This window comes from Lissotriton helveticus, chromosome 3_2, assembly GCF_964261635.1.
Source record: "Lissotriton helveticus chromosome 3_2, aLisHel1.1, whole genome shotgun sequence".
In the NCBI taxonomy this organism is placed as follows: Eukaryota; Metazoa; Chordata; class Amphibia; order Caudata; family Salamandridae; genus Lissotriton; species Lissotriton helveticus.
In genome coordinates, this window is record NC_136062.1 from 48,270,103 (window position 1) to 48,294,282 (window position 24,180).

At 48.6% G+C, this 24,180-nt stretch overlaps 1 protein-coding gene across 1 annotated transcript in view; it reads right to left on the bottom strand.

The window, feature by feature from the left end:
• The window catches only part of DUT (deoxyuridine triphosphatase), a 51,815-nt gene that overhangs the window by 19,282 nt on the left and 8,353 nt on the right, over positions 1-24,180 (bottom strand). The window contains exons 2-4 of the mRNA XM_078684591.1: positions 18,143-18,234; positions 10,367-10,411; positions 7,858-7,932 (exon numbers count right to left, since the gene is read on the bottom strand). Of these exons, the coding sequence (XP_078540717.1) occupies positions 7,858-7,932; positions 10,367-10,411; positions 18,143-18,234 (212 nt within the window). The remainder of the gene's footprint in view (positions 1-7,857; positions 7,933-10,366; positions 10,412-18,142; positions 18,235-24,180) is intronic.

Here is a 24,180-nt window from a genome sequence, read left to right on the forward strand (position 1 = left end):
ATTTTCAGCTGTCTTTGCTAGGTGGATATCGCACTGGAGAGGCTTGCCAAAAAAACAGATCACCTGAGACGTTTAGAGGAGTCAAAGTGGGAAAAAAGTTTGCTGAGCAGGTCAAGCAGCAGATGAGACCTTAATCAGCGTACCATACACAAAACATTTTACTTGTTGCCCCAAGTTTAATTTGTAGACAGTGCCCTGGCTCGAGTCAATATCTCTCCAAACGCTTCACTCATGTCAAAGTGGAAAAAACGAATCATGTACAGTAGTCTAGCTGATTAGCTCATGAATTCTGCACCAAGATGTAGAATCTGGTTGTTGCAGTGGAATAAAACGCCCAGAGTTGGTGTCAGTTGGATACGCAGTACCTCAGAGGTGAAGATAAATTCATAGCCTTAAGGTGGCTGAACCATATTGGTTCAGTCCAAGACAAAACGGTTTGCCTTGGATCTTGCTCAGCACTCCGGAAGATGGGAAGTGAAGAAGAAAAAGTCAGAGCGTGTAATATTAAAACACATTCTTAAATATGTCCCCCCCCCCAAAAAAAAAAAGCATACCCACCCCCCCACTCAGTGGTGAACAGGTTTAGATTAAGCTTTCCCCATTTATGGAAAACTCAATCTGGACAGTCTCCAGAAGCTCAAATGAGTGTTCAATCAAGGGGCTCCAGCATCCGCAAGACTGGATAATGAATGATCAGGTTTCACAGCATTGTGGCATTTGTCAATAGAACACGACTTTGCTCATTCTGGTTTATTTTGAACATGGAGCTTGTATGGTCTGTACCCTTGATTTTGGAAAGGAAGGATTGTAGCCCCTGCCCCATAGAGCTCAAGTGAAGCACATTTATGTGAGATCTCGATTCTGGTTATTTCTATAATCAAATACTACTCTTAGCTTGCTGTTGCAAACTTCCATAGACATCAGTCATAAGAAGCACGCATTCCATCGCTGGAAGCGTAAACAAATTGCCCCACAGTAACGTGGTCTTAATCCATGGTGTGACCCACACGCAAGTCACTAAACAAGCTCGTAAGTCTATCCAGTGTTTGCACAGTTCTTTCTGAAATGGTATCACTCCTAGGTGGCAGAACAAAATGAGGAATGTAGGAAGACCATCCGTAACACAGATTTGAAGAGATGCATCCAGACCAACTGGACCATTTGCAGTCGGAGCCAAAGCATTTGCTCTTCCAAGGGCTTACCTTTGTCCACAACTGAAAAGAATATAACTATGCAGGGATAAGTTACGATTTTTTTTGTTTTAACTGAAAGACCCAGTTTCAGAAAAAAGCTGGTCGGTTCTTTAGCAGGGTGAAATGACCTGTTTATCAGCTAATCATTTACAGGCAAAACACATGGTGACTTGTCATCTGAAGAAGACCACTGCTGGAGATAGCCATTTGATAAAATTACTTGGAGCATGCTTGAGACCAGACAGATGTTACTTAGAATTAGTAAAGACAACAGGCAACAATGAACAATTTTAGATTTTTGGAATGGATGGGAAAGTGACAGTAAGCATCCTACAAATCCAACATGGTCATGAACTCTCCTTCTACCAAGCTAAGGGTTAGAGTATCTGCAGGGACACTCAACATTCTGTAATGCTGGCCAAATCACTTAATCTCCCGTGCCTAACAAAAATGAATGTGTCCTTCTGTAATGTAACTGGTGCTCATGTAAAGCGCTAGGATACATTCTGGACTGGTTCGCGCTATATAAAACTAAACAAAAAAAAAACCACAAAAACCACCACACCCCATCAGTCCAAAATGGGGGACAAATCCAATGGTTTTCCAAGGCAGATACCTACAGAAAGCAGTCACGCTGCTTAGTGGTGACTGGGAATTCAAATAATTTTCATGCCCTACTTAAAGTGAAAGTGTGTTCCAGCAATGAGTAAGCAGGTGGTAGAGTTAATAGGCTAGGGGTTGGTGTGACAGTTATCCCATTTAGCACCTACTGCTTATGGCACATACTTTTAGCTTTGACCCCCTCAGTATTTTAAGATTTAATTTTAAAATCAGTTCAAAAGTGTCACTTCCTTGCCGCCACTAGAACAGGTTCTTAAATGTGTGTTGGATTTGACCACCGATAAAAACATTGCGAAAGACTCGCCAATTTCTTGATTAAAAAACAAACATGCCACAAAATTTCAATTGGCATTTCGAGTACCGCCTTTGTGTAAGATGTTACTATAGCTTTCCACTCTTCATTTACAGTCCCCACATGGGGAAAGGGAAGGAGATGCAGTAGTATTTTTCTATACATCTACCCTGAACATAACCAACTCTGGTCCCAGAAAGCCAAACTAAGCTCTGTTGCACCACGAATTCTAGGAAAGGAGCACCCTGCAACACGGTGGAGCTTGAGTGACGACTGCATGAGTTACTCACGCAGTCAGTTGTAACCATCCCTCGCTGCTTCACTCAGAGTAAGATTCACTCAAGATACACCGATCTTTGATCAGATCGGGCCCCCGCCGTTTCAATCGGATCACCAGCCACTGCGTCCCGGACAGTCTAGCACTGATCGCATCTACGGTGTCTCCGCCCTTACAAGTACTACGGACACCAACTCAGACTTAAACAGCACCGTTCCCCATTTACAACCCAGTCCTGAAGAGGATCGAAAGGTCGACCGTTCAGCGCAATAAAATGCAGCCCCCAGTGTGGTTCATCCAAATTAAATCCAACTCAACTGAGACATTTTGCTTAACCATTTAATTGGAGCCACGTGGTTTTCCTTTATTCACTGTATATATTCAAACACCATTCACTATGCGCCATATATGCTGACCACAATTGTCACTCGCGTCGCCACCTTTTAGGTCACTTGCACACGTTGAGCACCAAGTACAATTCGGGTTGTGTTATTCATCCACCTACAGCGCGGTTACAACTGTAAATCGCCTAACAATTTGTTTATTACATGATGCCATGAGCACATTTGAAAAAACTTAAGAGTCTCCTTATTTTTGTTCTCATAATGCTTTATGCATATGTGTTTATTTGCTTTTCAATAATACCAGTTGGGATAGTTTGTTTATTCTCATTACCTACCCCAATCCCAACGCGGTTGACTGGTCATACTCCTGTAGTACTTTACAAGAGTAAAAAAAAAAAATGTCATACTCTGGCAGACAGTCTTTAACGGCTTTCGTGATCTTTTAGCAGGGCGGCAGCATGGCGGCCCCGTGCCGAGAGCAAAGTCATAATAAGGCCCTTAGTCATTTCTGATGGATTTTTTTCCTTGTAAACCATCCTCCTCCTACCTGTAGCCAAAGGGAGTCTCACATTTTGACAGTTCTAATACATATTTATCAGGCGATTGGAAATTCTTTAATGTGACCTAATAGTACACAGGTCGCAGTGCAGTTTGCAACTTGTTTTCTAGTACTCACCAGGACATATTCAGGTAACTAAAGACGAAAACCATCTCTCTTCCTCGTAACATTTTGTTTCTTGATTTAAGTCAAAATAAGAATATATTCATATTTTGTTAAACTCTGAAGTCTTGGTGGAAGAATATTTGAAATCGATTAAAAATGGTTTTGCATAAAAGGGGCACTCGGCTAGTAGTGCACAATGAGATCCAGCTTCAGTTTGTTCACATACTTATAGCACAAAAGTGACTGGTGAGGGAGTGTTCGTGAGCTGAAGCATATTCCAGGGACAACGCGGGACTTGCTGTAAGTAGGCGGGTAAGTGGTAATAGCTCAACATTACAGAGGTGGAATAATCTGAAAGCAAAACAGCATGGGAACTTCCTACTTGATTACCTTGGTCTCACTCCATCCCTCCCAACCCAAAGGAGGTCCAATTTCTGCTGAATTACCACTTCTAGTAGAGGGTGAGCATGCAAGGCTTTATTCCCAGGTGCAGATACATGGATTACCTACCACAAACAGCCGGCAACTGTCAGTAATGTGGAGTTACAGTTTGAAGAGTTCCATTTCTATTACATTGGTACAGAGTTATCAAATCAGGGGGTTTATAAAGAGTGTTACACACCTGTGAGGGTCTCAAGGCGTGGGGGTGGGGGTGGGGCTGGAGCAGCTCCCGATCAGTCAAAGAGACAGGTCTTGAGGGCCTTCCTGAACATGTGCAGGGTCGGGGAGGGTCCTATGTTCACCGGGAGCTCGTTCCAGGTCTTGTGAGAGCCTTCTCCCACATCGTAGCTGCCTGCTCAGTTTTTGCAGATTTGGGAGACTTCTGCCAGGGTGAGGTCGGTGGAGCAGAGATTCCTCTTGGGTACGTGGAAAGATACTCTCTCGTTGAGGTATTTGGGTCTGGTGTTGTAGAGGGATTTGTAGGTGAGGGTGAAGAGTTTGAAGGAGATACTCTTCCACAGGAAGCCAGTGCAGGTCTCGTAGGTGTGGGGTCATGTGTTCGTGACTGGGTGTCCCGAGAACAAATCTGGCTGCGGCATTCTGGATGGTTTGGAGTTTGTGTAGAGGAGTTCTGTTGATTCTGGTGTGTAGGGCATTGCTGTAGTCCAGTCTGCTGGTTATGAGCGGTCGGTGATGTTCCTTCTGCAGTCCGAGGGGAGGAGGTAAAGAATCCATTTGAAGGTCTTTTGGAGGATGGGCAGGTAGTTGAAACTGGTGGAAGCGACGGCGTTGATCTGGCAGTTCATAGAAAGGATGGCAGAGGTTTTGTGCGTGTTCTGTAGGGGTGGGTTGGGTTCCCGAGGGCCACCAGGTAATGTCCTAGTCAGATGTGCAGGGTCCGAGGAGGAGCACCTCTGCAACAAAGCAAAGTCTGGTGTCTACGGGATTCTTTGAGTGAGAGGATGAGCTGGGTGTCGTCAGCATAGGATACTATGCTGAGCCCATTCTGTCTTCCGATGGCGGAGAGGGGGGCCATGTAGGTGTTGAAGAGCTTGGGGCTGAGCGAGGATCCTTTGGGTATTCCGCAGTTGATATCGGTGGGTTCAGAGAGGAAGGGAGGGAGGCTGATCCTCTGGGTTCTGTCGGAGAGAATGGATTGGATCCAGTCAAGGGCAGCTCCTTGTATCCCCACTTTGCGCAGGCTGGCTTCAAGTGTGCGGTGTGAGACGGTGTCGAAGGCTGTGGAGAGGTCCAGAAGAATGAGGGCCGCAGTGGGTCCCTGATCCAGTAGTATGCGGATGTAGTCAATGGGGGCACGCACGGCAGTCTGTGCTGTGGTTGCTGCAGAATCCAGACTGGGAGGGGTCTAGGATGGAGTTCTTCCATGAGAAAAGTCAGCTGGGCGTTTAAAAGTCTGTGACTTTGGCCGCAAAGGGGAGGAGAGAGAGAGAGAGAGATGGGTCGGTAATTTTTAAGGTCCGTTGGGTCGGCCGTTGGTTTCTTGATGAGGGAATTTAACAAGTTGGTCTTGAAGGAGGGTGCTGTTGAGGTGTTCCTCAGTGACCGTACTCCAGTTCCTTCGGGCGGGCGCGGTGTTGAAGGTGAAATGGATGCAGTGGGGGTCCATCCAGACAGGCTGTGTGGTGTGGCTGAAGTGGATGTATGTCCCTCCTGCGAAGATGGGGTCGTAGGTGTCCAGCTCTGTAAGTGGGCGTGTTGACAAGCTGCTTCAGTCAGAGGTTGTCGAGGAGTGGTGCAGTCGGGGTCGTTGAGATTGTAGTTGCGGACTGGGTGCGAGGTTTCGGCGATCTGTAGAGGATGCCGGGTAGCGTGGTCCAGGAGCTGGTCTGGATCTGGAAGTGAAGGTGTTCTGTGTTGGAGTGGAAGTCACTCATGCTGGACGTGGAGAGTCCGAGAGGGGTCTTGCGTGCATGGCAAGTCCTCCTCCTGGGCGGTCCTTTCTCTTGATTTTATAGCAGTCTGGGATGGTAGCAGTCTGGGATGGCAGTGGCAATGTCAAGGCTGGAGGTGGCGTTGGTCCAGGTTTCCGTGAATAAGGCAACGTCGGGCAAGAGGGTGGCGATCAGGTCCCAGATATCTACGTGTCAGTGCAGGGAGCGCACGTTGAGGAGGATGCAGGTCAGGGTTTCGGCGGCGCATGCGTCAGGCAGGATTTCTGCGGTTGTTGGGGCTTTGTTGATGGTGAAGGATCTACGGCAGGGTCTGCACGAGAACGGTCAGTGGGTGGTGTTCGGTGAGGATCTAGCGCAGTCAGTGTGTCTTCCAGGATTGTGTGCGTGGAGTGGTGAATCGTAACAGAGGGGCCTAGGAGAACCAGGGTTCCTGGTGCTGGCCAAAATGCAGACAGGCCTGCCTTCGGCACGCTTCCGCTGCACGAACGCCATTAAGTAGGGGAGGGGGCAGGAGGGGCAGCAAAAAGGCAGAACTTATGGCTAATTGAAATACAACACAAGCATCAATTACAGAAATGCAGTAATAAGTGACTCAAAAAACACAGGAGGTCACGTGGGCACAAAATTATACCGGAGCAGCAAGCGAGCAGGGTGCTGCCGGCGAAAACCAGGAGGCTGAAGGAGGGCTCTGGATGCAGAGTTTGCACGCCGAGCTGTTGGGGAGAGTGCTGCCTGGATCGAGTTAGAGGTTGAAAATCAAAGCTTCGCCTAGCAAATCCAAAGGCTGTAGAAGGCACTGCTGCAGTCAAACATTTAGAGTACGATCCTTGCTAGCTTTACTCATAAGACCATACAAAGATCAGATCATTTGGAGAAGTCTTGTGATGAAGTAGCATATTAAAACGAATCAGGAGGGCCTATAAAAGTCAGAATTACGCAACACCGATGTTTAACTAGATGCCATATACTTCTCCTGCACCAACGAAGCTGGTGATGCAACTCCCAAAGGCAGATGGAACATTGGTCGACTGCAGAAACTGAGGGTGCAAGAGTTAAGTGACTCATCAAAGAGCTCCTAGAAATTCTAATGAAGCACCTTCGGAGACAGCAGTCAAAAGGGTCTCTTCTGATGGACAGTTTTTTGGATCACTTGTAGGCCCATCATTATCTACAACCTATGTAAAGTTCTCAGGCCTCTCATGAAGCCAGCTAAAAAAGGTTTAGAGTTCCAAACTGACCCCAAGCTTTGATACTCTATAAACAGGTGTCAAGAGTGCAGTGACCATCCTCTAAAACATAATGAATTACAGCAGCCAGAACATATCAGGCCCTTCCATCTATAGTCTTGACACAGGCGGGAGGTAAAGTTTACTCCTGGGCAGGGGTGGACAAACGTTTTCTGAGCTTAGATTTCAAGACTAGAACATTGATACAAGTGCGAGAACAAGAGTGGCTTTTCAGAAGCATCTGAAGTCTTACCAGTTAGAAATAGAATATCCTAAGATTATGAATCCGTAGAGGGTTTCTTGCTGGGGGATTGTCACTGCTGTCTAAAGAAGGAATCTCTCAATTAGGTTCTCCTGGCAGGTACGACCATAAGCTGGCAGCTATTTAGACACACTGCAAATGTGCACATACTTGCTAGTATAAAGAGCAAGAATTACTTCAGTTATTGTTTTCTTCTCTGTAATAGGCTTACTTGTTAGAAACAAAGAAGGCTTCACTCTGAACCAAACACTAAAGCGCGAGGGAGAGAGAGGCGAACAAACCGGGGCTACTTGTGGATTTTGAGTTACAGGTATAATGTGATGATTTGAACAGACTGTTGATGAAGTGCATACAACCACTGACCATTCATTCAAACTGAAATGCCATTTTTAAGAATGTTAAGTAATGGAGGGGCGTATGAAAATAAAATACATATGAACCTAGACAAAGCCTTGAAATGTTAACCACTTCGGCGCTCATGACAAGCTCAGCTCGTCATGAGTTACGCCGCTCGCACGCTGACCAGCTGAGCTCGTCATGTAACGCGGCTTTTAAAAACGCAGCGCGCAGCGGGAAAACCGCTAGCGCGCATGCGGTTAACCTACAGTTAAAAAAGGAAAATACCTTCAAAGGCTTCATTTCCAAAGTTAAAAAGCACCACTCCGACATTCCCTCTGTAATCTTCATCAATAACACCAGCTGCCAAAAGAAAAAACAAAAACAAACATTTTGCATTGTTGTGGGCAGCCTTTGGATAATTTTTTTTTTTTTTTTTTAAAGAGATAAGCAAATCTGGTGGCTTCTTGAGTTCATTCACTCCCTTATTAATCCAAAATGCAGTTTAATTTGTTCAATTACTTAAACTTTAATAAAAACATTTTCCGTAACAATTTGTTAACCTTCGTGCATGTATTTTGACACCACTCGAGTCTTAGTGCATGTTCATATCTCAACATAAATCACTACTCCGCAGTGACCCACACCTGCAATAGACGTTACCAGCAGGGCTGCCTCAGTAACAAGCTTGAGGCAAACACAATGGAAGGTCTTCCCTTGGTACCCGGGCAAGGGAAACTTAAGAACACAAAGATACCAGACCCTTCAATTCCCAATATTATCACACTTCAGAAAAGCTTACAAAAGGTCATGGCACAACTACACAAGGTATGAGAGACACTGGACGTTTGTAGGTCACACAGGAATGGACATTTCTCCCTTTCCCCTTCATGGAAAGTGTTCCAAGAGCACTAATCCGCCACAGACAAAGTGGGAGATTGGATAGGTTGTGGTCGAATTGGCACACTGGTCCACATCTTTAGATGAAGCACACAGAGGGTGGCCAAGTAGGGAGTTTGGGGAAACAAATCAGCGACGCAAGTACGGCCTAACCAGATGAGATGTGGGATAGAACAGTTGCAGCATGTTGCCTTGTTAGGCATGTTAACGGGAATCCCAGACTGTTTGCCCTCCACGTGCTGTGGTACCTAATTTGCTATTCACCAACCTCTTAGGGTGACACAACTGTCCACAAATTTCATGGACTGCCTGTTAATTGGGCCTCTTGTCCGTTGCCCGTGAGGAATTCTCCCGCAGTCACCTTTTGTCCATAATTTCAGACATTGGAGCGAGCGTCTCCCCTACGCGCAGCCAAAGAGTTCTGTAACTCACTGCAGGACTAGCTCGTGCTCCTGATGGGATCAGTGGCTTGCCGCAGCCCCTCCCGGCCCAGGCTGCTATTGGCCTATTATCAATTCTGAAGGTTGGCCTAATTATCACAGATTGTGAATGTGCCTCTCCACGCAGAGGCAGCATTTTCTGGGCATCTTCCTGCCAGAGCCGAGGGCATGGCAAACGATTTTTGTTTATGGGACCCTGTCACCTCACCAGGGGCCAAGCTGTGGGGAGGTTTCATTTTGGTGCATGTTATGCAGGTGCATCTTACTGTTACACAAGCAGTGATAATGATAAATACAATTGTCCTTTATTATTTATTTTGTTACAATGGTGCAAAGTTTCTCCATTTGTGCAGTTATTATTTTCATATTTACCCTGGCCCCAGAGCCCCATTAGCTTTTACATATCACATCTCCTTAGGATTGATCGGTTGTTTTTTCCCCAAAGGGGAGAGGGGGCATGCAAGATCTGACAACAGAAGCAGTGCGAGGTTGTCTCAACCAAATATAAACTTATTTTGACTTGTGCTTGTGTTGGTTGTTGCGAGTTAGTCTCCCCCTCGTTGTCATCTATGGAGACCTGAAAAAGTAGTGTTCTTACCGCAAAACTGGTTGGCGGTCCAGTTGCATTTGGATCCATGAACTTTAAGATTCTATTTTCCAATAGAATGGATTTGTAATTGTATATACAGTCTGATGTTAATCACTCAATGAGCATCTCCTTAAAGCATCGCGTTCACTAACAGTACATGTCTAAAGAGCAGGACACGTAGATTTTTTTAAGCATTCCATTTCTTGAGAAAGTAGATCTTTTATAAATTAGATACCTGTGAAGAGCCAAAATGACTGCATATGAAGGCTCCAAACCCAATTCATGACAGGATACACGTCTCGTCATCCCTCTTTCCAGATTAAATTACTCTACAACTATTTTGTTACATTGGATTACGTGACAAAAGTGAAAACTGGAGCTTTATTTTTTGTTTTGCAGCAGGGAAGATCATAATACACTTACTGAAAGAAGCAGTGCCTGGAATTTTAGAAGCGTTAGCAAAGAAAACACATCAAGAGGTCTTCTCATTCGGACTGCATATCTTTATATCCTTAGTTCATAGTAGAATTCGCCACACAACAACATGCTTATGGATCCTTAGTTTTGAACTTATGCCCCCAAAAAAGTATGCTAAAAATAATTTTAAATAAAGTGTGAAATTAGGAAGGTTGGACGGTATTTTTTAGGAGCAAAGAAGGTTGTGCAAGTCAAAGTGTAGGCTCAAACCATAGAAGTGCATGCAAAGACTAGTGTCCAGGGGATGGTTTCAAGAAGGGATGCAGCATATGCGGGATGCTTGGGAGGGTTGGAGTATTGAAAAAGACTGTTAGAGCAGCGTTGCACACTTTAATTTGCTTATTTTGAATAGTATATTTACCAAACGAGAGAAAATAAATGAATACTTTACCTCCAACATCAATGAAGTGTTTAGCAGCTAAACCAGATCGTGGAGCTGCAAAATAGTAATCAGACAACAAGTATTAAAGCATTTAGTAGCTGCAAGCTATATATAACCACATCAAACTACTGAAGCAAAGATCTGAATCTTTCAATGAAGGGGTTAAAAAAGCAAGGAACATTCAAGTGGCCTCGATTACCGAGACAATTAAATTATCTCCAAAAACTAAAATTCAGTTTGCATGAAGCAAATATCTGCGATTTGGAAACACCAAAAACGATGGAGGAATGCTTGCACATAGTTTTAACCAGTGGTTTAAAACCTCAGCCTCCGGGGAGCCCTCTGGGTCCACAAAGTCTACTCGCGAGTTCTGTGACTGCTTAGAAAACTAAATATTAACAGATTTTTTTTTTAAGTGTATAGAAATAAAGCACAATTTCAAGATTTTATGTAAATATGAATTCAATTAAAATTGGAAGCTAAAAATGAAGCATCCTCAGACTGATTTGTGGGAGAAGTGCATCAAACTGTAGTGTGGACTATTGGCCACAATTAAATTTAGACAAGCTCTCCCCCCTCCCATTAAATTTTTTATTTTGTATACTAGTCTGGGATTTTTTTTTTTTTTAAACGCCTTTGTGCATTGCCATTACTGTCTTTGCAGTTCAAACCATCGTAAATGCTTGGGTAATGATTAAGTGGGTATCGGCAGTAGTCAAAAGGTTAACAACTGGTTTGAACCACTAGCAATAGCTTGGGTAGCATTGAATCCCCATGGCTTTTCCCCCTCAGTGCTGCTCTAGACAGAAGTCTACCTTATGCAAATCAGTACTGACCTGGATCCTCATGGGACTAGGTAATCCTGAAATGGCAGGTCCGAACACAAGCAAACCCTGCTAAGTTCCGGCCTAGTCAGGGAGGTATAGCCTGGATCCAGTGGATCACCGAGTCAAGAAGCATGCCTCTGAACATACCCTTTGCCACGAAGGGCGTTCTATTAAATGCACTATAGGTGATGGGAAGAATGCTTGCAAATAGTTTTAAACCACTGGCAATTCCTGTAGGAAGCATTCCAACAAATTATTTTTCACCCGCTGTGCCGCTTTTTGGCAACACTTATCCTGTTTAAGTCGTTTGGGAATTGTTTCCGTGAACTGGTTGTTTAAATATTACGACCTTTCAATCAGCCAACCTGTAATTCAGAGTGTGTAAGAGACAGACCAGGAAAAATACACCAAAAATCAGGACCACAACAAATAAATAGGAATTAATTCTAGAAAAGTAGCTGCTACTAAAGATTTGATAGATAAAAGATTAGTAATAGATCGGTTTTATGTAAAATGCCATAAAGCCTTTCACTATCTAACAGGCAGTACAGCTGCCTGCTTGTTCAATTTTGCTACTGCTGAAAGGTCTATGAAGAACCATGCCAAAACTACAACTTTTACAAAGCTTTTCCAAGACTGAACCCTCCACGCCCAACCCCCCATTTGGGTGAGTGAGGGCTCCATCTTCTGATAGTTAGGATCCCACTCGTCTGCAGCGTTCCAGCCTTAACTACTTAGTAGTTTCAACTTATTGAACAGCCTCCCTCTTCATGTAGGACCACGATAAACTGTGCCAATACCATAGATATAAAGAAGTTAGGATTTGAGGAAGTGTGATCCATGAGGGCAGAGGAATACCATTACTTTTTATGGCCGAGAACCTTGGCTATAACTATAACCTTAGCAGCTGCAGTTGAGGGACCAGATTCAGGATATATCTTGTTTGCAGAAAGTAATAAAAGTTAAGGAAACTACTGCAAAGAAGGTGCTCCAACAATTCTCTACAGTATAAGCGGAAATAAACCTGCGGCGTTGGTGGAGTCCGGGGAAGAGGGAGTTTCAGAATCTGGTCGTAACCATACAGACCACGCAATGTGTTTTTGGACGACAATATGCCATTATTAGCTACTGCATGTAGCATTTTAATGCATCACCTGGGAACCCCAGTCCAATTATGGGAAAGTGAATCAAACCTCAAAAGCTGAAGGACTAGCTTTTTTCAGTTTCATGGCGCAAAAACTGACACCAATCTTTAAAAAACCATCCCACCCTTGAAGAGACAAAAATAATAATAAAATATAGGGCCTAACCCTCTCCCTACTTGAGCTCTCCGACCTGACGCTGTCCTTTCTAAGAACAGACAGGGGAACATCGATACCAGGCTAAAGATTTTTACTCTAATTACAGTTGCTACAAAACAGAATACTCTAGCTCAGGCCATGGGATATTCTCAATGCAGAAATCATGCTCTGCACATCTCTACCTGGTGCCTTAAAGCAAACAGGATCTCACTTGACAGTTTGGAAAAGCTGTATAAAATCTACTTCAGGAAACCTCCAAGTCAGGCTTCTGACACAGCTCTACAAAGATGCCAGAGCACAGCCTTCAACTACACTGCAGAATCGGCCTCTTGACTGAAAACGAGCACACTAGAACTACAACGGCAGAATGTACCATAAAAGTATGTTATACAAAACGATTCATTCAAACAGCTTTGTTTGAAACAAAAAAAAAAAGTAGACCCAACTAGAGTCTTAATTTTTCCTCAGAATATGCTGCATGTCCTAAGGTGGAAACCTTGCGCAACACCTCTTTTCAAAATAAGAAGCAAAGGGAGGAACACTACGTATTTGTCTTAGGAGAAACGCCAAACACCAGAGAGCTTAAACTTAGATTGGCGGCTGATTAGAACAAGTTCTCTGTGTTGATTCTGCTGAAGTTAATGCAGCCTTTGATATGGCAGACCATCAAGTGATTATGAATCGCCTGATGGCAGGCATGATCAGGGTAGGCACATTTGTGGATCTCTGTTCATGGATGAGTCAGAAGATACAGATGGGTGGCTACGTTTCCAGAGAAAAGTCATTCTATTGCGGGGTACTCCGAGATCTGCGTTGTCCCCTCTGTTTAACATTTATCTAGGTCCTCTGATTGCAGTATCAGCACAGCTGGACTACCAACTGTTCAACTATGTAGAGGATACTTAGCTGATCTTATGGAATGAGAGTTCCATGCAGGTGCAATTGCGGTCCGGTCGTGACCCACCCCGCTTCCACTACCGAGGGCCTCAATATAAACAAGCTGGGCGCTCGGCCGCGCAGCAGACGCAACTGCAGCGTGCCAAAGGCAAGCCTGTCGGCGCCCGGAGCGCGACCAGCACCAGAACCCCTGCATCTTTTGTCAAAATGTATCCCCGGAACGATCTGGTCTCTCAACACTGGTGAGTGTTCTAATCCCACCCCATTGATAGATCGAGATATTTATAATCTAAGAAGGTGCAACGCCTGCGGTTTGGGGATTCTTGACAAACCGGCTAAAAGCTGTCTGCACAGAGGGATAGGGAATAGAGAGAAGCCCGCCAGGAATATGAACAATATTTGTACTAGTAGGGGATCACAAGGACAGGATACTGTATTGGATGCAGCCTCACAGCATTCCCTGGATAATAGCTATTCCCTGCCTCAACGGAGAGTCAATTAGAGGTATTCTACTAAATGCTAGATTCATAAGCAAACACAAATATATGAGGTGGAATGCCTGATCCAAATAGCAAACCCGGATCTTGGGTTTCTCACGGAAACCTGGGCCAATGAGACATCGGAACCCGATTGGAACGAAGCAGTTACTTAGTTGCACATATGAATAGGGCTGAAACGAAAGGAGGAGGGATAGCTACTATTTATCGATCTTGCTTCTCAGGTCGGATTTTGCCACAATCCTCGCTACAGGCCGAGGCACTGTCCTTTGACATTAGATAATAACCTCAAACTTTCAGGGGCTACTAATCTACCGACCTCCATGGGCTAGACTGCCTTTCTCTAGCTCGCTCCAGACATTTCTGGAATCTTGCTTGGACACTCCAACATTTACTGTTTTGGGGGATTTTAACTTCCACTTGGAGGCTAATAATAACCCCAATACATCTCAGTTATGGTTTGAGTCAGCTTGTAGCAGACCATACGTTGGATGGTATTTTTACCAACAACGAACATCTTAAGATGGCCAGTGTGCAACCTCTACCATGGTCGGATCACTCTGCATTACATTTCTGTATAAAGCATTCCCCAACCATTAGGGGTTGTAGGGAAAGGTCAGGCATATTTAAATCTCGCCCTTGGAAATCCTTCCAAAAGGGTGATCTGGCAACTGCACTGGAGAATAATCCCCGGAGGTGACTCTTGACCCCAATACATCAGTCAGAAACTTTGAAAGCTGGCTTAGTTCAGAAGTAAATGTCTTAGCCCAAGAAACCACTAAACAACTCCAATAAATGTGTTAGCTCACCTTGGTCTACAACTGAGCTACGGCAAATTAAAAAAACTTGTAGACGCAGGCAGCGTGTTTGGAGATCACATTATAGTGCCAATCATTAAAAACAAAAAAACTATAATTGCGCCTTAGAAGACTAAGGCAGCCATAAAGCTTGCCAAATCGGTCTACTTTACGGAAAAAAGTCTGGAGGCAAAAAATTCCTCCAAGAAGCTGTTTAAAACAGTGACAACGCTATCAAAATGTTCGGGTGACAACATTTCTGCCGGACCAAAATTTTGTGGAACAGATGGCCGTGTTCTTTCAGAATAAAGTTAAAGCGGTATATGATGGGCTAGCCACTGCTGCTTGTGTCCCAAACATGAACAGTGTAGATTCCTTGGATCACCGGGCACCTCTGCTAAGGTGGTCTAATTTTTCCACACTGAAGGCTAAAGTTGCCAACCTGTTAAATACTAATTCAGGTTCACCTCTGGACCCATGTCCCCCTTATAGATTACATCTGGTATCGGAAGTAGTAAGTTCCACCTTGACCCCTTCATTAAATTCTATCATCTCTGGGGAGTTGCATGCCTTTTTCCACGCATTAGGCCCATCATAAAAAAGGCCTCCTTAGATCCCTCAGAGACAAAACACTACCGCCCAATCACCTGTCTCCCATTACAATAAAAAATCTTAGTGAAAGCCATGAACCTAGAACTGACAGAATACCTAGATAGCAATAACATTGACTCCGCACAGCAGGACTTTCGCTCGCGGCATTTCACAGAATCAGCTTTAATCATGTCCACAGAGGAGATCCACAAAGTGATGGATGGGGGAGGCAGAGCTGCACTCATCTTGTTAGATCTGACTGCAGTCTTTGATACGGTAAATCATGCAATTTTGCTGCGTCGATTAAGGGATGCAGGTATTGAAGAGGTGGCTCTAACTACTTGCATCATTTCTAACCTCGCGAGAGCAACTTATCCACTGGAATGGCCTGCAATCGGGAATCTTCCATCTCCCATGTGGAGTCCCACAGGGCTCGGCTGTGTCTCCAACATGGTTTAATCTATGTGTCAGTCCTCTGGCTCAGGTAATCAGAGACCACGGCATAATGTTGGTGACGTACACAGAAGACTCAACTAGTGGTCTCGGTGACACAAAATGCGGTGCTTACAGCTGAGAGATTTCGTAATTGCCTCACAGATGTAATGACATGGATGAATTCAAACTTCTTAAATATAAACACAGAAAAATCTGAGGTCCTAGAGTTTGGGCAACTACCCTCGGTATGGAGCCAAGCCTGGTGGCCTCCTGAAGTAGGCACCTGTCCAGTTCCTGTGCCCAAGGTTAGGAACTTGGGATTTGTGTTTGACAAGGACCTTTAAACTTGCATCACAAATAAATAAAGCCTCATCATGCTTTCTCACCTTAAAAATGTTATGGAAAATTCTGCCCTTCAATCCTCTGTCACTTCGAAAAACAGTGGTCGGAGCCCTGGTTCTGTCTAGAATCGATTATTGTAACGCCCTATACTTAGGAGTTGGCAAGAGACAGACCAAAACATTTCAATCACTCCAGAATGCAGCTGCTCGGTTCTACTTGGCCTACCCAAATATTACCCAACATCAGCGGTGATTAAGGAGTTACATTGGCTCCCAGTCCATCAGAGTGAACTTTAAAGCCTTATACCTATTGCACAAGGCTATATATGGAGGAGGGGCTGGGAACATTCAAACGGTAAACCAGCCCCAACACAGGATTGGTCTGAGTCCCTAGAACAAAAAGGAGTTAGATGGGGAGGAACGGGTTTCTCTTACCGAACTCCCTCCCCGTGACAATTAGGTTAGAATCCAATATGGCCTTTTTTTTTTAAAAAAATGCTAAAGACTTTGCTCTTCTCAAGGTCTTAACCGCATCGCCGAGGGGCTAATTCCCCTGCTGCATGGGGGGGAAGAGAGAATCGTGGGGCCGCGCGCGGCGCAGCTGATGAGCTCAGCTCGTCATGCAGCGCCCACTCAATGGAACGCCCAGCACAGCGGGGTAATTATCCCCACGTGGGCATTCCGTGGAGGCCATGACGAGCTCAGCTCGTCATCAGCACACGGCCACCACGCTGCATGACGAGCTCAGCTCGTCATCAGCACACAAGAGGTTAATATCCGTTGTTGTCTGCATCATATTCACCCAGCGCCAAGACGCCTCGGCATAAGAGCGCTTTATAAGTCTCTCAGTCAGTCAGCCAGACATTCCAAATATTCTTAGGTTCACTGTGAACTGGATGACTGAACTCCAAGTGAATCCATACAAGACCAAGGTTCAGGATATCATCTTGAAGGGAAATCCATGGATGGACTGGTTTTTTTGGCCCAAAGTTAGGACTGTCCCTGAATCTTTGCCAGTAGTGAAAAGCCCAGCTATCAAGCAGGTTGTGACAGTTGTTGGTAGCTACACAGGTCTCCTAGGGCAGCTCTGGAAACTGGTTCTGATTCTTTCTTTTATATCCATGTGAACAGCAGTGGCTGCATTGATCAGGTCACGGTTGGGCTGCAGCAATGCCATGGACATTGGCTTACTCAGTAAGTTGTTGGGAAACAGTGGTTTGGAATGATGTTGCAAGACTATTGTTCAAGCTACATGCATGCTACGCCACTGTTGTAGTAATTGTATAGGCTGCCAGTTAACCATGAGGCCAGACTTAAAGGCCTGTGCATTGCACACCAGAGGCTATAGGGAACGGTACCAGCCTATATTGAGGATCGGCTGAGGCACCATGTGATCGGACACATTTTTTGCTCTTGAGGCGATCTTGCTGACCTGCCCACGTTTTAATAAAACTACCTTAGGCAGTTCAGCTTTTTAAAGTGGTGATACCACAGATCTGGATCGGATTACTGGAAAGTTTGAGGAGGAAACTGCTCTCTTCCCCTTTCGGAAGAGACTGAAAACCTTGTTTAAAACAGGCTTTTGGAAGAAATTAATTTTTTCATTCCATCTTATCTGTTGCAACAGGTTATCATAACCCTTAGATAGGGAGTTGTGGCGCAGAGGCCAGAGCAGCTGACTCCGGAGTATGGGGCTTACGGTTTGATGCCCGGTTGCAACTCTGCTCAACACAACATGACTCTGGGCAATAGCTCTTAATCTCCATGATAGCCCCCAGCACCTTGAGACCCTTAGAGGTGATTAGTTAGCGCTTAATAAATACCTAATTAATTAGATGAGCACCTAGAGACCTGTGGTATTGGTGTACTATAGAAGTGTAATTAACATAACAGTAAAAATAAAGGCATCATTACTGACATGGCAGCATAGCCAATCAAACCAAAAACAATTAAAGTCACTTCTTAAAGTCGATATTGCCTTCCATATACTCGGACTACCTTTTGTTTAACCGGAGAGTGCAGCAAAGAAGGGAAAAGAAGTCACAAGATTAATCAAATTAGAATACTAATAACTGTGATACAATGCACAATGTACTTACCCACTCTACCATAGCATCCTGAGGGAACAGCAATCTGAATGTCTGTTTTTACCAGTGCCTTCTCCTTTGCAAGAATCATATAGTCATAAGCACTACAGAAAACAGTCAAGTGTGGATGTTAATCACTGATCTCGCCAGCAAAGTTAATTCAAAATTGACAGATAAACCCCCCCCCAAAAAATACAAGTCATTCTGCATGCAAATACCAAAGACAAGAACCACCAACTAACAAAAGTAAAGCAGAATCACACGATTAAAGTCTTATGAGCTGGATCCAAGGAAACAAAAAGGAACAATGAGCCTACATACACGCCAACATCTTGTAAGGGAGAGATAATAAAAAAATGTAAAAAACTTCCCATTGATTTCTACTGAAGCGAGGCAACTTATGGCGAGAGCCAAAATTAAGCCATTTACTGCGTCAAATATAGAGTCTCGCGTGAATCAAGTCTACTGGCACGTATGACCCTATAATGTAACAAGCCTTTGTATTGGAAAGGGGCCCTGCAAGCTCTTCCAATACATGCGTGGCAGCTTCACACCACCTGTGTATCCACAAATAAAAAAGTTAAAAACCAAGGACCTTATTACGATGGCAGTCGCCATAGTTTCGGGATCGAGACAGTCTGACAAGGAGTCGGTGGTCCCAACAGCCCAATTAAGGCAAGACTGCCATGCAGGCGGCTGTAAACATCCCTTTTTCATGTGCTGCGGGCTGGAAAAGGGATGCAGCCCAACTCGCAATTAAAACAAGCATTGGAAATGCAATAGGTCTTGCATTAGAAAAGTTGGAGTTATTGGTCTTGTAAATGACATTTTATTTATTTGTTGGTTTTTAAAATTGCTAAATTGATGGCTTTGTCATTTACAATGCCAATAGTTATAACTTTCGCGAATGTGACACCTATAGCATTTGGAATGCAACACGTTTTGTATTTACGTGACTTAGATGGCAGCTCTGGTCGTTAGGCCACATCTATAGAGAGCAGGAGAGTGCAGCAGGGGAGAGAAGCACAGCAATGCAATAGGTCTCGCATTAGGAAAGTTTGAGCTATTGGTATTGTAAAGGACACATTTTTTATTTATGTGCCATTTTTGAAAATAGCGAAATTAATAGCTTTGTTATTTACAATGCCAATAGTTTTATCTTTCGCAAATGTGACACCTATTGTAACACAATATGTGTTGTGGGTGAGGGGTTGAGGGTGAGTGAGGGTGAGGGGTTGAGGGTGAGGGGTTGAGGGTGAGGGGTTGAGGGTGAGGGGTTGAGGGTGAGGGGTTGAGGGTGAGTGAGGGTGAGTGAGTGAGGGTGAGTGAGTGAGGGTGAGTGAGGGTGAGGGTGGGTGAGGGTGAGTGAGGGTGAGTGAGGGTGAGTGAGGGTGAGTGAGGGTGAGTGAGGGTGAGTGAGGGTGAGTGAGGGTGAGTGAGGGTGAGTGAGGGTGAGTGAGGGTGAGTGAGGGTGAGTGAGGGTGAGTGAGGGTGAGTGAGGGTGAGTGAGGGTGAGTGAGGGTGAGTGAGGGTGAGTGAGGGTGAGTGAGGGTGAGTGAGGGTGAGTGAGGGTGAGTGAGGGTGAGTGAGGGTGAGTGAGGGTGAGTGAGGGTGAGTGAGGGTGAGTGAGGGTGAGTGAGGGTGAGTGAGGGTGAGTGAGGGTGAGGGTGAGTGAGGGTGAGTGAGGGTGAGTGAGGGTGAGTGAGGGTGAGTGAGGGTGAGTGAGGGTGAGTGAGGGTGAGGGTGAGGGGTGAGGGTGAGGGTGAGGGTGAGGGTGAGGTGAGGGTGTGAGGGTGAGGGTGAGGGTGTGAGGGTGGGGGGTGAGGGGTTGGGGGAGGGGTGGGTGAGGGGTTGAGGGTGAGGGGTGAGGGGTGAGGGTGAGGGTGGAGGGGGGTGAGGGTGAGGGTTGAGGGTGAGGGGTTGAGGGTGAGGGTGAGGGTGAGGGGTTGAGGGTGGGTGAGGGTGAGGGGTTGGGGTGGTGAGGGGGTTGTGGGTGAGGGCGAGGGGTTGAGGGTGGGTGAGGGCGAGGGGTTGAGGGTGGGTGAGGGCGAGGGGTTGAGGGTGGGTGAGGGCGAGGGGTTGAGGGTGGGTGAGGGCGAGGGGTTGAGGGTGGGTGAGGGTGAGTGAGGGTGAGGGGTTGAGGGTGAGTGAGGGTGAGTGAGGGTGAGTGAGGGTGAGTGGGGGTGAGTGGGGGTGAGTGGGGGTGAGTGGGGGTGAGTGGGGGTGAGTGGGGGTGAGTGGGGGTGAGTGGGGGTGAGTGGGGGTGAGTGGGGGTGAGTGGGGGTGAGTGGGGGTGAGTGGGGGTGAGTGGGGGTGAGTGGGGGTGAGTGGGGGTGAGTGGGGGTGAGTGGGGGTGAGTGGGGGTGAGTGGGGGTGAGTGGGGGTGAGTGGGGGTGAGTGGGGGTGGGTGGGGGTGGGTGGGGGTGGGTGGGGGTGGGTGGGGGTGGGTGGGGGTGGGTGGGGGTGGGTGGGGGTGGGTGGGGGTGTGAGGGGGTGAGGGTGTGAGGGGGTGAGGGTGTGAGGGGTTGAGGGTGAGGGGGTGAGGGGTTGAGGGTGGGTGAGTGAGGGTGAGGGGTTGAGGGTGGGTGAGTGAGGGTTTGAGGGTGGGTGAGTGGTTGAGGGTGAGGGGTTGAGGGTGAGGGGTTGAGGGTGAGGGGTTGAGGGTGAGGGGTTGAGGGTGAGGGGTTGAGGGTGAGGGGTTGAGGGTGAGGGGTTGAGGGTGGGTGAGGGCGAGGGGTTGAGGGTGGGTGAGGGCGAGGGGTTGAGGGTGGGTGAGGGCGAGGGGTTGAGGGTGGGTGAGGGCGAGGGGTTGAGGGTGAGTGAGGGTGAGTGAGGGTGGGTGAGGGCGAGGGGTTGAGGGTGAGTGAGGGTGAGTGAGGGTGAGTGGGGGTGAGTGGGGGTGAGTGTGGGTGAGTGGGGGTGAGTGGGGGTGAGTGGGGGTGAGTGGGGGTGAGTGGGGGTGAGTGGGGGTGAGTGGGGGTGAGTGAGGGTGAGTGAGGGTGAGTGAGGGTGAGTGAGGGTGAGTGAGGGTGAGTGAGGGTGAGTGAGGGTGAGTGAGGGTGAGTGAGGGTGAGTGGGGGTGGGTGGGGGTGGGTGGGGGTGGGTGGGGGTGGGTGGGGGTGGGTGGGGGTGGGTGGGGGGGGTGAGGGTGTGAGGGTGAGGGTGTGAGGGTGAGGGTGTGAGGGTGAGGGTGTGAGGGTGAGGGTGTGAGGGTGAGGGTGGGTGAGGGGTTGAGGGTGGGTGAGGGGTTGAGGGTGGGTGAGGGGTTGAGGGTGGGTGAGGGGTTGAGGGTGGGTGAGGGGTTGAGGGTGGGTGAGGGGTTGAGGATGGGTGAGGGGTTGAGGATGGGTGAGGGGTTGAGGATGGGTGAGGGGTTGAGGATGGGTGAGGGGTTGAGGATGGGTGAGGGGTTGAGGATGGGTGAGGGGTTGAGGATGGGTGAGGGGTTGAGGATGGGTGAGGGGTTGAGGATGGGTGAGGGGTTGAGGATGGGTGAGGGGTTGAGGGTGAGTGAGGTTGAGGGTGAGTGAGGTTGAGGGTGAGTGAGGGTGGGTGAGGGTGGGTGAGGGTGGGTGAGGGTGGGTGAGGGTGGGTGAGGGTGGGTGAGGGTGGGTGAGGGTGGGTGAGGGTGGGTGAGGGTGAGGGGTCGAGGGTGGGTGAGGGTGAGTGAGGGTGAGTGAGGGTGAGTGAGGGTGAGTGGTCGAGGGTGAGTGAGGGTGAGGGGTTGAGGGTGGTGAGGGTGAGTGAGGGGGTGAGGGTGAGTGAGGGTGGGTGGGTGAGGGTGAGGGGTTGAGGGTGGGTGAGGGTGAGGGGTTGAGGGTGAGTGAGGGTGAGGGGTTGAGGGTGAGTGAGGGTGAGGGGTTGAGGGTGAGTGAGGGTGAGGGGTTGAGGGTGAGTGAGGGTGAGGGGTTGAGGGTGGGTGAGGGTGAGGGGTTGAGGGTGGGTGAGGGTGAGGGGTTGAGGGTGAGTGAGGGTGAGGGGTTGAGGGTGAGTGAGGGTGAGGGGTTGTGAGTGAGTGTGGGGTTGAGGGTGAGGGGGTGAGGGGGTGAGGGTGAGGGGGTGAGGGTGAGGGGTTGAGGGTGAGGGGTTGAGGGTGAGGGGTTGAGGGTGAGGGGTTGAGGGTGAGTGAGGGGTTGAGGGTGAGTGAGGGGTTGAGGGTGAGGGTGAGTGAGGGTGAGGGGTCGAGGGTGAGTGAGGGTGAGTGAGTGGTCAAGGGTGAGTGAGGGTGAGTGAGTGTGAGGGTGGGTGAGGGTGAGGGGTTGAGGGTGGGTGAGTGAGGGTGGGTGGGTGAGGGTGAGGGGTTGAGGGTGGGTGAGGGTGAGGGGTTGAGGGTGAGTGGGGTTGAGGGTGAGGGGTTGAGGGTGAGGGGTTGAGGGTGAGTGTGAGGGGGTGAGGGGTTGAGGGTGAGTGAGGGGGTGAGGGTGAGGGGTTGAGGGTGGGTGAGGGGTTGAGGGTGGGTGAGGGGTTGAGGGTGGGTGAGGGGTTGAGGGTGGGTGAGGGGTTGAGGGTGGGTGAGGGGTTGAGGGTGGGTGAGGGGTTGAGGGTGGGTGAGGGTGAGGGGTTGAGGGTGGGTGAGGGGTTGAGGGTGAGTGAGGGGGTGAGGTTGAGGGTGAGTGAGGGGGTGAGGTTGAGGGTGAGTGAGGGGTTGAGGGTGGGTGAGGGGTTGAGGGTGGGTGAGGGGTTGAGGGTGGGTGAGGGTGAGGGGTTGTGAGTGAGTGTGGGGTTGAGGGTGAGGGGTTGAGGGTGAGGGGTTGAGGGTGGGTGAGGGGTTGAGGGTGGGTGAGGGGTTGAGGGTGGGTGAGGGGTTGAGGGTGGGTGAGGGTGAGGGGTTGTGAGTGAGTGTGGGGTTGAGGGTGAGGGGGTGAGGGTGAGGGGGTGAGGGGTTGAGGGTGAGGGGGTGAGGGGTTGAGGGTGAGGGGTTGGGGGTGAGTGAGGGGTTGAGGGTGAGTGAGGGGTTGAGGGTGAGTGAGGGGTCGAGGGTGAGTGAGGGGTCGAGGGTGAGGGTGAGTGAGGGTGAGGGGTCGAGGGTGAGTGAGGGTGAGTGGTCAAGGGTGAGTGAGGGTGAGTGAGTGTGAGGGTGAGGGGTTGAGGGTGGGTGAGTGAGGGTGGGTGAGGGTGAGGGGTTGAGGGTGAGGGGTTGAGGGTGAGGGGTTGAGGGTGAGTGAGGGTGAGGGGTTGAGGGTGAGGGGTTGAGGGTGAGGGGTTGAGGGTGAGGGGTTGAGGGTGAGGGGTTGAGGGTGAGTGAGGGGTTGAGGGTGAGGGGTTGAGGGTGAGTGAGGGTGAGTGAGGGTGAGTGAGGGTGAGTGAGGGTGAGTGAGGGTGAGTGAGGGTGAGTGAGGGTGAGTGAGGGTGAGTGAGGGTGAGTGAGGGTGAGTGAGGGTGAGTGAGGGTGAGTGAGGGTGAGTGAGGGTGAGTGAGGGTGAGTGAGGGTGAGTGAGGGTGGGTGAGGGTGGGTGAGGGTGGGTGAGGGTGGGTGAGGGGTTGAGGGTGGGTGAGGGGTTGAGGGTGGGTGAGGGGTTGAGGGGTTCAGGGAGGGTGAGGGGTTCAGGGAGGGTGAGGGGTTCAGGGGAGGGTGAGGGGTTCAGGGAGGGTGAGGGGTTCAGGGAGGGTGAGGGGTTCAGGGTGAGTGAGGGTGAGGGGTTGAGGGTGAGGGGTTGAGGGTGAGTGGTTGAGGGGGTGAGGGGAGGGTGAGGGTGAGTGAGGGGTTGAGGGTGAGGGGTTGAGGGTGAGTGAGGGTGAGTGAGGGTGAGGGTGAGTGAGGGTGAGTGAGGGGGGGTGAGTGAGGGTGAGTGAGGGTGAGTGGGGGTGAGTGAGGAGGTGAGTGAGGGGTGAGTGAGGGTGAGTGAGGGTGAGTGAGGGTGAGTGAGGGTGAGTGAGGGAGGGTGAGGGTGGGTGAGGGTGGGTGAGGGTGGGTGGGTGAGGGTGGGGTGGGTGGGTGAGGGTGGGTGAGGGTGGGGGGGGTGGGTGAGGGGTTGAGGGGGGGGAGGGGTTGAGGGTGGGTGAGGGTGGGTGAGGGTGGGTGAGGGTGGGTGAGGGTGGGTGAGGGTGGG